This window comes from Coturnix japonica, chromosome 2 (assembly GCF_054131305.1).
Source record: "Coturnix japonica strain WE chromosome 2, WE-NBRP24, whole genome shotgun sequence".
Taxonomy (NCBI): Eukaryota; Metazoa; Chordata; class Aves; order Galliformes; family Phasianidae; genus Coturnix; species Coturnix japonica.
This window is the reverse complement of record NC_140664.1, coordinates 32,651,027-32,668,607: the sequence shown is the minus strand read 5'-3', so window position 1 is coordinate 32,668,607 and position 17,581 is coordinate 32,651,027. Positions and strand designations below refer to the sequence as shown.

The 17,581-nt window shown below is 34.5% G+C and overlaps 1 protein-coding gene across 9 annotated transcripts in view; it reads right to left on the bottom strand.

The window, feature by feature from the left end:
- ASPH (aspartate beta-hydroxylase) overlaps positions 1 to 17,581 on the bottom strand; it is a 95,666-nt gene that overhangs the window by 37,000 nt on the left and 41,085 nt on the right. For 5 of the 9 annotated variants that reach the window (XM_085539516.1, XM_085539518.1, XM_085539525.1 and 2 more), the window contains 8 exons: positions 16,012 to 16,056; positions 15,529 to 15,561; positions 14,613 to 14,651; positions 13,791 to 13,835; positions 13,600 to 13,647; positions 13,043 to 13,096; positions 12,099 to 12,143; positions 5,448 to 5,489 (listed from right to left, as the gene is read on the bottom strand). In XM_085539516.1, the coding sequence (XP_085395642.1) occupies positions 5,448 to 5,489; positions 12,099 to 12,143; positions 13,043 to 13,096; positions 13,600 to 13,647; positions 13,791 to 13,835; positions 14,613 to 14,651; positions 15,529 to 15,561; positions 16,012 to 16,056 (351 nt within the window). The remainder of the gene's footprint in view (positions 1 to 5,447; positions 5,490 to 12,098; positions 12,144 to 13,042; positions 13,097 to 13,599; positions 13,648 to 13,790; positions 13,836 to 14,612; positions 14,652 to 15,528; positions 15,562 to 16,011; positions 16,057 to 17,581) is intronic. The other 4 variants (XM_085539517.1, XM_085539519.1, XM_085539524.1 and 1 more) reach the window with 1 other exon arrangement.

The following is a 17,581-nucleotide window of genomic DNA, read 5'->3' as shown; positions in this document are numbered from 1 at the left end:
ACAAAAGTCTTGAAAACATCAAAGCACTGCATGATCCTATATAACTGAGCAGAACATAGGGCTTGAAATTGGTGTAAAATGCCAGGTAATTCAATTACTCTAGTGTGGTAAATGCATTCAAACCAATATAATTGGAAAGGAGTAACAGGAAAAAAGCGATGACGACTACTACGTGGCAAAGAATTGATTACAACTAGCTCTAAGTTACAGAACAAACTGGTGGAAATACTACATCAAAAATTATTGACAATAATACTTTCATAATGGATTAAACAAATCCTCTTTTAGTCTCCACAGAAAGGAAAAAAAGATCTCCATTTCACACATTCACCTGAATCACTAAATAGTCAGGGTAAGAAAAACCTTGGTATCCACAAGGAGTGAACACAGGTGAATTTACAGATCAAAACTGACATCTCAAAACAGTCAGTACCTTATTATTAGCCAGAATGGGACAAAAAGGCTGAATACTATCAGTTATCTTTCATGTTTCACACACCATTTTTTAGCCTGAAGATATGCCATGCATGTGGTATTTTAACAGAGAACAAGTAGTAAAGGCTGCTTCTACCAATTCACCATCTTAATTTGTCTAAAATCAGATCAGGAAAGTCATTTGCAAAGGTCTTCTTTTCTAAACATCTATTCCAGCTGTGATATAATATCAGCAATATCTCTCTTGGTAATGAGTGGATAGGTACTTAAAAGAAAATATTAAATACATCCTGGTGATTAGGCTCTACTGAAGTTTTCCAATAAATTTTGTGACCTTGTTTCTTACTAACTCCTCTGCTCTCTCCTCCTTGTCACTCCTACCTTCCTAGTCCAAGGTTCAAAGGTTCAGTGATGGGCTGAAAGATGTATACAGATGGCCCACTATTTCTACCTAAAATTAAAAATCTGCATATGCAGTTGTCTTCCTTCCTCATGATTGGCCCTTGTCATTAGCCAAATTAGCTTCTGCAGTAGTACTGTCCCTCACTGGGGACCAAAAGGATAATCTGAAGAGATGACAATCTCTTGTCATTATTCTGGTGTCTCTGAAGCTCATTAGGTGGGTTACAGATAGCGTAAATGATCTGCTTATTTTATGTGTCTCTACAACTGAAAATTTCAAGGGTATAAAATCCAGTAAGTGCATCTAGACAGCTTAGAGCCAGCAGCACTACAATAATTAAAAGATCTTTCTAACTGTGCTAGTAGACAGGCAAAACATCTGTAATCAACTTATCTGGGAAAGCAATCAGACAATGAAAAACTGAGGTATTTTAGGGACTAATAAAGCTGTGGAATTACTATGATAAATCTTCAAATGCAGTTATTCCGAAACAATTTTACTTGCAGTAACAAGAATTCTACAGGTTTTCAGTCTGAAACTAAAGCCGGTTAACATGATGTCTATCATAAGAAACAATTAAATAACCTGAATTTTATTTTCAGCATGTATTGCCACCATTCACTGCTACCTTTACCACGAAGTCATTTGGCTTCATTCAAAGATGAGGATCAAGCAACCATTTGACTAGATCAGAAACAGTATTTAGTGACTTTCTATGCAAGACCACACACTAATGTCCTATACACATATTGTGTTCTATACATTTAATTTAGCACAGTGCTATTCAGCACTTTGAACTTCAGAAAGTGCACATTTATAGAAGTGAAACATTGAACATTCTGCCAACCAACAGCTCATATTTGATGCAAGCTATAATTGAACGTCTAAGTAAGTAAATAAATATAAAGTAAGCCCCTTAATAATGGGGCTTGCATCTAGCTTGAGCTGCCAATGCTGGAGGTCAGTTAAATGTGTGAGCTCTGGCAAAGGCTGTTAATGGAGCTCAAGGTATACTTCATCTTACCCAGCAGCAAAAGTTGACATTTAGCAAAGTGAATAGCACCCTATACTCCACAAGTCACACTGGTTAGAACTCTACTGGCATCAGTGGAATCCTACATATCCTGTTCAAAAGTTAGATCCTAGAGTAAACCAAAATGAATATCAGGTGACACTTGCAGGGCCACTTGTGGTATGACTTTTTCTTATGCCTGGCTTAAGTGTACCTCTGCCCCTTACGTAACATAGCTCAGTGTTCCAACCAAATGGCATTTATTTGCACTTTGATCTTTTATCAATTTTGGAAATAGAAAATTATTTTGTCATTACGTATACTGATGTTCAGTGCATGAAAGAAACAGATTCATTGCTTTAACACTTAGTTTTTATCCAAATCTCAGTTTGGATATCCAGTCTTGATCAGTATCAACAAATATTCATTACATGCCAACGCAGAAAACTGAAACTCCTTACTTAAATTTAGGTTTTGTTAGCTAAACCTACACCATATGGAAACTGGTATAGTACAGTTTTGATATAGTACAATTCAGGATGTGTATATTTGAAATATTTTAAAGAATTATTTTTTCAGGCACATCTGAAACATCTAAGCCTTTCAATTCCTTAATATAGAATCTGACAGCATTTTCATGAAGAAGACAAACAATCCTCAATTTAATTGAACAGAGATAACTTGTAATAGTAGTACACTACCAATGTATTTATCTGTTTATTTCCATATATAAGTTTCGGGAGGAGTTTTGACTAACACAGAAATTAAAAGGCAAAAAAAAAAAATCAGTAGATTAAAAAATCTACTGATGTTCTGCTGGCAGAAAGCCTAGAAAAAATATTTTTTTCATTCTTTAAAATAAGCAACAAATAAGTACTGATTTCTCATTCTAGATAATGGATATTTCTTCCTTGTCAGAGATATGTAAATACCTAAAATAATCAGCTCCCCTGCAATGTACTCTTTAAGATTGTTTATCTTGACTGTTTACGTAAACACAGAGCCTTTATATGAGGGTGGAGGAGCTGAAAGACATGATTAACACAGTCTCTAAATATAGATCTTAATCCAAGTCTGTGATTAATCAGAATCAATGTAAGGAAGATAGTAACTAACAAGTAGAACAAGTAGGGAATGATAAAGTCTTAATTCTTCTATACCTTGACATCCTGACAAAAAACCTTAGAAGGGTTTGCAATATAACCTTTTTTTCCATGTCTTCTGTATCGATTAAAATGATAAAAAATGAAATAAATACAGCATGTTATAGAACAAATTCTCCAGTAACAAACATTCAACATCATCAAACCTTCTGAAAGCCCGGCCTGATGTTTTCTTAGATTTATAGAGTGGAAACTTACTGTGAAAGTTCATCTCTTTCACAACATCAGGAAGGTGAAATTTAGTAGTAGTTTGAAGGAGCCTTTTGATAAATTTGATGAAATTTAAATTTACAGAAATTTAATCATTTTACTAGCGAAGGACAGAAAAATGTTTAAGATAAGCATATGTGTGTATATATGTATGTTACATACATAAATGAACCATTAATGATAAATTTGTAACGTTTTGTAAGATATAATGATAAATTTGTAACTAGCTTTTATCACAGAAGGCCTTTTGGGGCTTGTATGTACAAACATTAAGATACAAATGCAAACTTGCATATAAATCTCTGAGCTCTGTCAGAATCACTTGAACAATCTTCCAAAGTAAGTCAAATAAGATTTTTTAAGTTCCTGACTCCATAGATCCAAGTTTTCTACATATACCAGGCAGCCACAGCACAATATTTATAAACGCATCTCTTATAAATTTACTATTTCTTCTCATCAGGGAAATATATAATAAACCAATATGATTATTTTAAAAAACTTTTTTTTTTTTTTTTTTGGCTGATACCTATAGCTTGACACTTTCCATTAAACAATTAAACATTACAATTGTGAAAAACAACATAACCAGTTTAGCTGTAAACAAATTTCATTTTTCATTAAGATTTGGTTGCTCATCTGCTTTCCCTGTAGGATGCATAGTTTAGTCAATTCAGACAGAAAACAAAGCTGGCTTTCTTTCCCACTTAGAGTAATCCTGCTATTTGCAATAGCACAGTTCAAAAGAAGCATTTATTTTGTGAAGTGTTTATAAAGAAACAAAAACAACCATAACAGAGTTCAAGAGGAAAGTGGCTTTGCTTTGTTGTACTTTCAAGTAATACTGGTGTCTTAACAATTCTGACTAATAATGTTGGATAACAGCAATTCTGCATGTTTTCATTTTCTTTAATGAGATAATATTTTTACTCGTGAACACTTTTTCACCCCTACTAGACAACTATTATATACCTTCTAGGTCTACACGTCTAATAGGTCAATAAAGCTACTCCAATGTTTTTTCCTACTATCAACTGGGGAAAGATGTACTTTTTCAAATCTATTATTTTGTGATTGGAAATGCTGATATCACAGCATTGTTTCCCAAATAAACCTTCTAACTGTAAGCTTCTATTTTAACACAGTGCTTGCATTTGGCATACTTAGTACGCCAATAAAACATTAAAATAGTTTGCCAGAAGTATGTATTTAGAACACAAGGCACCTGCAGTCCCTTTACCTTCATTTAGAAGGAACTACCTGAGGCAAAACTACCTGAGGCAAGCACTATTCTGAGAGCCTTACTTGAGTGAGAAGGATGCAAGCACAGCCCTTAAGGTTTTTGTCTGTGCTCAGCTGGTATAACTAGGGAGAGATGCAAACCTTGAGCTGCAGGACAGAGATTATGCAAAGCGATGTGGGAAAAAGACTTGCAGTGCTCTCAGCATTACTCACTTTTCCACCAAATCTGCCTCTGTATATTCTTACCAAGTCAAAGAAAAACACTTATCGTGTAACACAGAGCCGAAAAAGATTGATTTCAGTGCTACCTTCCCTTTATGAAGCATCTACAGGTTATTCCCCATTGAATTTGTTTTGCATGCAAAGATGGATACAACTCCCCTACATCACAGCTGCACTGGCTTAGACCTGTAATTCATCAGCCACTAATGCAGATAAAACTATAATAATTCAGGTTATGTGACAGTACATCCCATCTGTGCTGTCATCCACAGGTTGTTCCTATTTCCCTCAGACAAGCAGTACAACAGACTGAATGGGTCTTGTAGGTTCTGACAGCCTCTCACCTCTTATTCAGACATGTCTGAACTGCATGGTCTGGAATAGCACTGACTGTCCTGTGCTGTTAACACAGCAGCTCCACTGACTGCACCCACTGTTCAGCAATAACCAAACTGACATTGTGCTACCAACGTTGTCTAAGCTGAAACCAGGACATTGGGAAGGCCAAGCTGAGTGCCAGCTCATTGCATCCGTTGTACTTATAAATAGGTCACATTACACTCAGAACAGCTGACACATATGCGGCCCAATGCAATTCCTCTTCACTTGACGGGGCCCAGGCAAGCCAAAAGGTCAGACACTCCTGACATAAAATATATTTAGAAATAAGAATTGCTATCATATAATTTAAATCAGTTATCTCAGAAAGCAGAGATTTCAAGTCAGAAGAATCCAGAAGAGCAGAATGATTTAGACTCACCTTTTTCCATTTTGTCTTGCTCAATCTCAGTTTCCCCTTTTCCTAGAATATTAAAAATATAATTCCATTGAAGTAAATTTATTTTAACAGTTCACAATAAGAAAGAGTTAAAATATAACTATAGCTCAGACCCAAAATAAGATTGGGCCAACCAGAATAATTTATTTTAAAGAAATAATTATTTTAAAGTAAGCAGTGTACTGACTGAACTGTGGTTACACAGAAGGCATTTCTTTGCAGATGCTTCAGTTATTGCATGATTTCTTCCGTCACAGGATATTTCATGAACATTCCCCCTTCAGATATTTGGTACATTTAAATATTACACACACAATATAAACTATTTTGCAAGAGGTATTTTATTAATTAAAAACCCTTGGGAATATTGGCTTCGTACATATTTGATTACAAAGTGAAAAACATTCATATAAATAGGAAACCTAGGTCTCATATTCAGATAACTGAAGCACTTGGAAGCTTTTGTCATACTTCAACATTTAAAAAAGACTAAGCCCACATGTTTTGTAAACAACTGAATTCACGATCAGATATTAACAAAACTATGGCAAAAAAGCATACTTTTAACAAAATCAGGTGTTTGTACATCATGAAGAAGGCTCATGCAGAGATAGGCTTTTCTTCTCTTTCTCTGACTTTTTAGTATCTTTTGTTCTTTGTCTTACTTTTAACATCTTAAGTGTATTGCCTTATAATTCTGATGTTATCGTTTTCAACTTATACCCAATAAATGTCACAAAATATATAAAAGAAAGCTCAAATGGCTTTTTTAAAATTATTTTCCTATCTCAGAGGAAATTCTTGTCTCACTCTTCACTACAAGTACACAACTGTTACCAACTGCTACTACAACATGCAGACAGTACACCTGATTTTAACATTCAGTACAAGCCACAGTGAGAATTAACTTTGTTATGATATGAGAAATGAAGAAAAAGAAAAGAACTACAGAGTCAGTTGCATACTACAAAACAGCTTGTAGAAGATATTATTACTCTAACAACCCATTAATGACAGTGTTATTTGGGATGTGCTAAAATACAGATTTCTTGCACATGTGATAGTAAATAAAAAGGTTTATCTGCCTGTCAATATAACATCAGAAACACTGCATTTTTAAAAGAGTAATACCAGCTCCAGATACAATAGTTCATATACTCGTATTTCTATTATTCTACCAACTCAAAGCAAGTAAAGAAATCATTACAGGATGATAAACCACAATAGATTATGTGACCTAGCCACCCACTTTCCCTGTGTACTTTCTCTTATTAATAAGACTCATACTCTCACTGGAACTCTTCTGATTCTCCCTTGGCCGCTTAGTGACCCATTTGCCCTTGTATCTGACATTTTTGTGAGTCCTGCCTGTTCTTTTCCATCACTGCAAGAATAAGGTATGATCTTATTGTTCTAAACATGCTCATCTCCCGTTTCTTGGCCAGCTTCACATTTAGCGAGCCTCATACAATATACAAAAAAATCACAGAATGGATAGGGTTGGAAGGGACCTTGAAGATCATCTAGTTCCAACCCCCTATACATTTAGTTGTCTATATCTATTTATATACCAGGACAATTTCTCTCAGTTCTCTTAGATTTCCTTCAATCTCCACTCTGTTAAATGAGCTGTCATCAATTTTGCTAAAGTTTCTCAAATGATCTTAATTTATTCTAGATTCTCCTTCTGGGTTGCTGCTTTTGAAAATAAAGAAAAAAAGAATCATATTGTTAGCTCTCACCATACTGAACTAAGAAATTTCATCAGTATCATGTTCCGCACAAATTGCCTTGGAGAATGATATTTGTTGCTAGCTGAGACAAATATTTATCCTCGCTTTTAAAATATTTATCCTTGCTGTTAATATGTGTTACACTTTGGAAAAAATAATGACACTAAAAAGACAAAGATAATCTTCTGTGTTTTATTGAAAGCCAAACATTAAAACAGATGACAAACATTTTCCTTAATAGTTCTCTTGACCTTGCCCAGCTTGGCATATTTTTGTAAACATGAAGCACGTAAAAAACACATACCCAGTTACAAAATACATAAAATCTGATCACAGCATAATATACTCTCACAGTCCCATAATGTTAGAAATAGGCTGCCACTGTTATATAAAAAAGTCCTCCATTCACCATTCTAAAATTATTCCCAAACTTCATCGCAAAATATGGCTTTATAAAAATTATTGCTATGCAATTCACAATCACAGGTAGCTTTATGAGTACATTCCACCCTAAACCGCATCACAGTCTAAGAGTACTATTGCTTTCTTGAAAAGCCCAAAATAAATCACTTTGGAACACCTTCTATGCCTATTAATCAGATGCAACACTCACCCACATGGAATCTTACTGAAGTCCAGAACAAAATAAGCCAGCATAATGATGTCACTTTAACTATAAATATAAGCAACTGAAAACCTGACTTCAAAACAGTGTCACAGAAATTTAAATCTCCCTGCCAACCAAAAGGCAACCGCTGTTAGGGTTACAAAATTTAACTTTGTTTTTTTTCATCTAACATGTTTTATTAGACATGGCAGTTTCTTAAAATCACAGCAACACTCCTGAGCCAAAAAGGAACACATGCAAATTGCCAAAGAATGAAATATGTCTTTGTAATTGTGGAACAGCAGCACAGCACAGGTAAAGAGTACACCTGCAGTATTAAAATTCCATATCACTCAAAGCCTACATTTCAGTCATGTACCGTTTACAAGAACATTAATAATTGCAGACTTTAAATTTTGACATCCTAATTTTTCCCGAAGTTGAATTAGCAGTTTCCATAATTCACTTAATGTAGAGTTTCTTAAATCCATCTTTAAAATCATGTATTAGTAGGAAAATAAGAGAAATTTCCTGAACTCAACTTGATTCTGGTCATTCAGCTTTGTTTCAATTTACACTGACTCCCTCCTGAGTTATTATGTAGCTCTGCATCAAAATCAAATGCATATAAATTTCTGATTCACATACAAAAGGTTTCTGAAAAAAAGCTATTTAGTAATCTTTTTACTACTGTGATTTAAACATACACAGTTTGAATATTAGACTTTTTTAAAATCACCTGAACATTATGTATTGTCTGTTGACTTAATGTCAGTGCAAAGAGATACAAGTCAAAATTCACAGCTTAGTTTGTGCCTGATTAGTGTTATAAAACGTGTTTAGGCTGTATGCTCTATCAGCAGTTATAAAGCATTTAAAAATTCATAATATTTTAAGTTTCCTTTCACCAAAATGTTCTGTACACACTGTATGAATCCACAACAAAAGATATATATTAAAATCTGAAAAAAAATGTACTTGCTGCTATATTATAAATAGAATATTAACAATTGTTTGAACAGCACATTTGAAATGTAGTTCAAAGTTGTGACAATGTCATGAACACAGAAGAAAAATAAAACTAATTAAGTCACTAAACTTGAGCCCTCCCCCCTACCCAAAAAAATAGTAATAAATCAAGACAGGAACGTAAATTAAACATCCAAGTGTTAAAAAAAAAAAAACAAAACCAAAAAGCTTACTAAGATGACAGTTGGCTACAACCCATTTACAGTATCTTAGTGTTTGCTCCCAAACCCTGAACTGCTCTGTAATTACATCGTAAGATCTATGACAACCATCTGCTCCCCTTTGTAGCGTATGGTTAGGGCTGGTCCTCCTGATGTAGGGACTTTTCTTTTGAAGCTTTAAGTATCTGAAAAAATAAGGGGAAATCTATATTAAAGGACCAACCAAAACACAGCTTACTATAAGTTAAAAAAAAATCAAATAAATCTTAACTTAAAAAAAAAAAACCACAACGATGCAACTTTGTTTCAGACTAGAAGAAAGCTATCATTTCTAGGTGTTACCATAATGAATCCGCACAAAGTTGCTGTAGAAGGTGGGAAATGTATATTTTTAAATATTTATCTGAGCTGTAATTTTTTTCTGACCATATGGTGCTCCATTTACCTCATAAAGGAAAATCTGGGTCGTTTTAATTAATTAATTAATTAATTGATATAATAAGGACAGGTACTGTGGAAAAAGGAGCCAGGGGATGAGGAAGGGTCAATGTTTTGAAATGGAAACTTCTGAACATAAGGGATTTTAGTAGCTGGTAAAAATAAACGAAGCATACAAGTGAATGGGAGAAAGAAAAAGCCTTACATATTGTGAATCTGAACTACGTATGTGAAGGATAAAAACTCAAATACAAAGAATAATCATTTCTCCCCAAAATGTAATGTAATACGCTTCCCTTCAAATATATCCCAATAACTACCATTCTATCACAATCACTGCAATTTACACACAAATGAAAACAACTGATCAAAACCCCTAAATCATTTATATCAAAAGCTGCAAAAGGAGAAAAGAATTTTGACAACAAAAATCCTCATATTTTGACTCCCTAGTACACATGAATTTCATCTTCTAAGAGGAAAAAGTTGTGAGAATAATGTTTTCCTGCAAGCTTTCACATCCGAAGAAGGCAAGGAAACATTTAATAGCAGGAAATTTCAGTAACTAAATTATTTAACTTGTATACCCTACTTTTCGCAGTTATGTGAATTGACTGCTGCATTGTGTTGATGGGCTTTTTACAAAATACATCGGTTGTTTGATGATTCTTCTGGCTCTAAAGTGACTATCACACAACTACACAAATTACTTACATCCCTTCAGTATGTTAGCACGCTGTAGCAAATTTTGTGCTACAGATTGTTTTCATTTTCTACTTCACAAAGGAAGACTCAGGAGCAGGATACTGCATATAACAGTTGCTCTTATTTAGTAACTGAATAAAATGGTATTGATTTTGACAAAAATAAGGCCCATAGAAACAAAATTCAAAGATTTCAAGATGATAACTGGATGGAGTTTGAATTTGGTTTTGAAAAAGCATATACAAGACAACTTCATCTTAATATCCTCATATCAATGTAACTGACACTGTGCAGTAGAATTTCTACTGTTAGAAGTTTCCAATAGTCTCATAAGGACCTACTTACTATTTTAACTCTAGGCAGCCATATATTCTTCAAGAAAACAGATGCATCTTTTCTGGTTATACAGATCCACAACAAACTAATGAAAGTTACACTACATTCACTGAACTTATTGCCAGTCCTGTCAAAGACAACTTTTCATAAGCCTTGTTTAAAATACTTGATATTAATATAAATATTTATTATTAGATATCCATCAGTGAACACTTGTGGCTTTACACACTTCAACATAATGAGTAGCAGTTATGATAAACAGGTTAGAAAGACTCCACAGACAAATAAGTGAAATGTATTACAACAAGTATCTCTGACCACCTCAGCTAATGTTCAGCATGTAAATTAAAACATGAACACAACTGTACTTCCAATCAGAACTGGGAGAACTCCTGCACTTTCAGTTCTCTAGGTACCTTAGGCACATGTAAGCTTCCAATACAAGTTTCCTTCCCTGCTAGGAAAGAAAATTCTCACAGAATCACCTGGGTACCACACCACTGCAGAGCTTCTGTATACTACAAAGATTAACCAACTCACAAAGGTAGTCAAAAACTTCTCTGCCCAACAACCATGTCATAGAGTCATAGAATGGTTTGTGTTGGAAGGGATCATGTAGTTCCAACCCCCTGCTATTGGGAGGGACACATCCCTTCTAGACCAGGTTGCTCACAGTCCCATCCAGCCTGGCCTTGAATGCTTCCAGGGAGGAAGCATCCACAACCATGCTGGGCAACCTGTTCCAGTGTCTCACCACCCACATCACTTGTGGTCTGAGACTAACTAGAACTGAAATGGTTCTCAGGGCTCCTGGATTATGATCACCGTGGTTTCCTACTCAGAGATAGACCTCAGCGCTGCCCTCGACACTGCCACAGTTAAAAGAACCAACTACTGACTTGCAATGCTTAATTCTGTGATTCTATTAACTCCAGAAAAGTGGACCAAATGTAAAAACACACAAGCTTCAAATGAAGCAACTCCCTCCTATCAGATAGGTTCCCTATGTAGTTACTGTAAGAATCGTTTGGGTAATTATTATTGTCCTGATGAAAGAGCGGGAAGTGCTCATTTTGTTCATAAAACCAGTTATGTCAAGAAAAACATGACAGTATGACAAAGCTAACTTTGTTCACAGACCAGCCTGAAGAGACACTGCCGAACTTCAGTAGATGTGAATGACATACAGAGAAGTAACATCACCACCCATGACAAGCTACTCTAGAAAGGAAGCAACCACATAGTTTGAAATCTGCTATTTTTATTTTTACCTTTACAGCAAAAATGTACAGCTCTCCCTGAAATACTTTAAAATAAGTTTTATTTTAAAACTACTAAGAGTTTTACTTTAAATAATTCTGTATAGATCAATTTGCCATCACTAACATTTATCCAGAACAAAATAAAAATTATTGCTTCATAACCACAAAAGCTTAAAATGAGAGTATAGATTACCCTTCAAGTACTCACCAAAAATTGCTTGCAAAACTTACCATGTAGCTATAATTTCTTTTTTTCTTTTTCTTTTTCTTTTTCTTTTTTTCTTTTCTTTCTTTCTTTCTTTTTTTTTTTTTTTTTTTTTTGGTGGAAAAAAAAAATAGAAGAAAAACACTTAAACACTTACCTACTAGATTATCATTTGAATAATCCTCAGTTTGAACAGGGATTTCTGTAAATGAAAAGTGCAGAAACAACTTAGACTGGATAATTCTCTAAATGTTTACAGAAAATCTAAATTACAGCAAAGTTTCCCTCATGCTCAAAACAGTGACCTATTAAGACTACTGTCTTAATACTTTTGTTGAAGTGGGATACACATTTTCTTCAGCTAAGTTTTTCTATGAAGATTTTAAAATCAAATTTAAAAACAGAATTCTGAAAATGTACATAAGCACAAATATCCCAGCATAGTATGCTGCTTGAGTATGGATTTTACTTGAAAATTCAGTTGTTTTTTCATTCAGGATTTATGTTTAAATTAGGCGTGTCACAAACTGCTGCGACTTCTAATAGGCTCAAGTTTGAACACAGCTCACAATTCATGCATAGAGGGAGTCAGTTTTACCACGAAATAATTGATAATAGTTATAAAACTGACTGCGGGCAGTATGAAAAACTGAAAAGAGGGAAATTTATGCTCTGACTCACAAATTCCTTAGTGGTATTATTCAAAGCTGGGGTAATATTCTCCTTTACTTCTTACATTTATGCTCTTTTTTAGAGTATGCACTACTGATCACCAGGTGGCATACTGAGCACAGCAAGGAAATCTTCAACCTCCTATAACCAAGTATGACCGTTTCTATTATTACAAGTCATTCTGAGCTAGAGAACTCTCGACTTTTAATACTTAGCTTTCCTATATAAGCACTTAAAATACTGACATTAGAAAACGAGGTAAAATAAAGAAAGTAACACGTTAGCTTTAATAACACAGTTAAACTTATCCTTAAAGAGAAAAAAGTTCTGCAGCAAGATAAATTACAAATATATTTTTAAAGTAGAATTCTATTCTATGGTATTTATTTTTTTAGAGTAGCAAGTTCATATAAAGCATAATAAACAAACCTGATTCCTCTGGTCCAGTGACCACATTATCTTCTTCTGTAAGCTTACTTTCCACTGTTATAAATAAATTTAAACATGAAAGTTACACAGAATGCTCACAATTTTGCTTCTATTCCTCACCAACCACCCATTCTTTTTAGTATCAAACAAGTACAAGTTAAACTGAAAGACAAACATTTTAAAATACCAGTAGCACAAGACACCTGAACACATTTCATATAAAATAAGGGTAGACTGTCTTAAGCAATGACTCCTATCATTCTGCCCCCTCCTCCCAAAAAGGAATTTTAATTATGATTTCCATTGCAATGAATTTATAAAATGGAAAACTTGAATAAAATATAACAGCAAATCCTTAGCTATGCTAAGACTAAACAATGATTACCTTCCTCTAGCTAACTGAATTAATGTCATGTTGGAAAGACCATCATATTTAATGATATTTTTGACATTAAGCACTTTATAGAGAACATTTTCTTGTCTTTTTTAAAGAAATATATTAAGAGATATAAATGGAAGGAAAACACATGATTTCTTTATATATAAAAATTTCATACCTGATAGTTTTTTCTCAATTTCTAAATCTTCAACAATTTCATCTCTAACTGTAAAAAGACAAAAGTATGCAGTTAGCCCTTCTCTCTCTCAAAAAAAAACACCAAACCAAAACAACAAAAAGCCCACACCAAAAAACAATCAACAAGTGGATAGCAAAAACACTTTAAGACCACAATAGTAATATATATACCTGGTTCTGTGGCTTCGTGTACTTCCTCAGGAAGGTCTTCAACAGCTAAAAAACATATAATTCAGTACAATAATGAAGTCAAATTCTAAACTGATGAAACTTACATATAACACAAATGAACAGAGCTCGTACACAGAGATGTTCAACTGTGAACATAACATTTCAAAAGGCAAATATGGACTTTCATTAATTTTGAGGAAACAAAGAAATAAATTAAATTTTCTTTCCCGTTTTTCTAAATAATTAATTTATATATTAGATAAGCAATTAAAATCTATCTTCTAAACAAATGTCATTTGGATTAAGACATTAAAAAAAAAAACAACAAAAAACAACCTCCTTAGTCTTTCTGAGAATGTCTTTCAGTTTCTTCTTTTGCATTATCAGCTATATCTTATGGATGTGTGAAAAACAAGCCCATAACCTTTTAAAGTAAATGACAATGAAGGAACTGATGGGCAGTACAAGAAACAAGAGCAAAGTAAGAGCAAATTTAGAAACACATTTATGAGTTGAAAATGATTTTTTAAAGAGTGTTTAAAAATATTAAAAAGTAAATTTTTAATAATTTACCCTGACAGAGATCACACATACTGAATGGCTTTACTAATGAAGTATAGCACTGTCAACAACCTAAAGGGCTATACTTCTGCACTTTATAACTGTCTACTTTTACTCTCATTGTACTTCCACTCTTAGGTTTGTGGACAGTTTAACTACAAACAAAACAAAGATATATATATTTAATATATGACATATGCAAATATATACATACATACACACAAATATACACGCCAATGTACATACACCAATAGGCTATACCTGTATCTTGAGTCTCAGTCTCCGTCTCATGTTCTGGTTCTTAAAAGGAAAGAAAAATGTGTTGTTGATTTGCAGGCTACACTAAAAATAATTGAGCTGTTAGGCATCCAATTTATTTCTTTATTGCAAAGATTTCAAAAGCTTTTTCTACACTTGAGGCCTGCACAGATAAATGAATTCTTAATGGAACCCACCATGGGGAATTAACTAAAATAATTCACCTGCACTGCAGTAGAAATAAAAATAAATAAAGAGCTAGAACAGTTTCCATAACTCTGAACAAGAAACAGGTTAAAAATGCTGATTATTTTTTACTTCAAATAATGTCTGAAAATGGATAAAATGCTGACCATTTATTTTAAGTCTCTGATATGTGACAGTGTATTTTAAAATTAGGAACTTCAACATGCAACTAGCACACTGAATAATTTCATTATCTTAGCAGATACTAACCCTCCTAGCAATCATAAGCAAATCATTAACCAAATCAAACTAAATTGGAGTAAATCTCCACTGAGATGTTAGCTATGAAAAAAAATGAGTACAATATGGTAATACTGAACTTAACAGACACAGCAAAGTACTGCTGACTTACCATGGTTTTATTATAGAAAAAAGGGGAGAGGAGGGCTGGCATGAGATGTTCTCAATATTTTATGCCACACAGGCACGAAAATGATCAGTCAGAGAATTTAACCAATTTATAAGTCATTTGTTCCACTGTTACAGACCGACTGGTCACACAGAGTTTCAAAGATCGAAAATAGTTTATCACAGGACTTACAAAATTAATATGATAGCAAGGAAAACTTCAAAATAATTTCATTTTCTATCACAGAAAGACTATCATAATGATATAACGGTAAAATAGGGTTTATGATTCAACATATGAAAGTTAAACATAATGTTGTCATACCAAGTTCATCATAAACACCATGCACACTGTCCTCTGTTCAAAGAGGGGAAAAGAAATCAATATTAAAATTCATTGGATTTTGAAGAAAAATAAATATAAACAATGTAGAATCAAGTTCATTCAGGAAAAAAAAAAAATCAAATAGATATTATTTTATACTATGTTACAGTTCATAATACAAATAATTCACCCAAACAGAAGATTTTAAAAATTTTTCTGGGATAAGGAACTTCCTAGAATTACTATGTAAGACTTCAATATGATTCATCATATAATTAAGATTTTCTTGTACAAGTCATAAAATCAATTATAAATGACCTATAAATTGTAAAGGAAATACCCATCAGTCATTCTTACATACAGTTAAACTTTATCTAATGTATTGAGGATTTTTTTTTTATTTCTTCTGGGAAGGGAGGAAAAGGGACAGCTTTTTTTTTTATGATAAAATTCATTGAAAAAAGTATGATTTTTCGATTGTACCTGTGTAGTGTTCAACAGCATCTTCTAATGTTAGCTCGGTGTCACCTTAAATAAAAATATTCAATATTTTATGTTCCTGTCAAGTTTTCATGCAACAGCTAAATAGCACAAGTTAAAAAGTCATATACTATTAAGCTCAAAACCAACAGAAATACATACATAAGAATAAATATCACAATATTCATTTGAAACTTACAGCTAGATTATAAATCACAATCAGGATCTATACCACAACATAATAAGTTTAGGCATATTTGTATTATAATACATGTAGGTTGCTGACAATCATAGAATAGTTTGGGATGGAAGAGACCATTAGGATCATCTAGTTACAACCTCCTGCTATAGACAGACCTATTTCCCACTAGACCAGATTGCTCAAAGCCCCAGCCAGCCTGGCCTTGAATGCTTCCAGGAAGGGGACATCCACAACCTCACCATGCATTTTTTTCCTAATATCTAGTCTAAATCTACCCTCTTACCGTTTAAAACCATTATCATTTGTTCTGTCACTACATGTCCTTATAAAAAGTCAGCTTTCCTCTAGGCCCCACTTCTAGTCCTGGAAGGCCATGATAAGGTCTCATCTGAGCCTTCTCCAGGCTGAAAAGCCCCAGCTCTCCAATTGCTCTCATAGGGAAGGTGCTCCAGCCCTCTGACCATCTTCATGGCACTCATCTGGACCTGCTCCAACAGCTCCATGTTCTTCTTGTGTTGAAAGCCCTTGAACAGGACGCAGTATTCCAGCTGGTGTCTCAAGGGAACAGAGTAGGGGGACAGAAACACCTCCCTTGACCTGCTTGTCACACTTCTCTTGATGCAACCAATGATAAGGTTGGCCTTCTGGGCTGCAAGCGCACACTGTCTGCTCAAGTTGAGTCTTCCATCAACTGACACTCCCAAATCCTTCTCTGCAGGGGCTCTCAAGCCATTCTCCAGCCCATCCTGTATCCGTGCTTGAGATCAACCCTTGGATCTTGCACTCACGAGGCCTTGAAGTTCATGAAGCTGGCATGGGCTGACCTCTCGAGCCTGTTCAGGTCCCCCTAGATAGCATCCCTTCCCCCTGAGCACATTAACTGCACCACTCAGCTTGCTGTCATCTGGAAACTTGCTGAGGGTGCACCTGACCTGACTGTCCACATTGCCTACAAAGGTGTTAAACAGCACCAGTCACAGTAATGATCCCTGAGGAATGCTACTTGTCAGCAATCTCCACTTGGACATTCAGACACTGAACACAACTCTCTGTGTGCAATCACCAAGTCAATTCCTTATCCAGGGAACGGCCCATCCATCAAATCCATTGTTCTCCAATCTGGTGACTGGATGTTGTGCATGACAGTGTCAGACACTTTGCACAAATCCAGGTAGATGTCCGTTGTTCTTCCTTTATCCACTGATGCTGTAATGCCATATAAGGCCACCAATTTGTTAGGTACTGTTTGCTCTTGGTAAAGCCACGTTAGTTACCATCAATTACCTCATCTTTATTTTCCATGTGCCTTAGTAGGTGCTCTTTAACGTCTTTGTCAGTGACACAGACAGTGGGATCAAGTGTAGTCTCTGC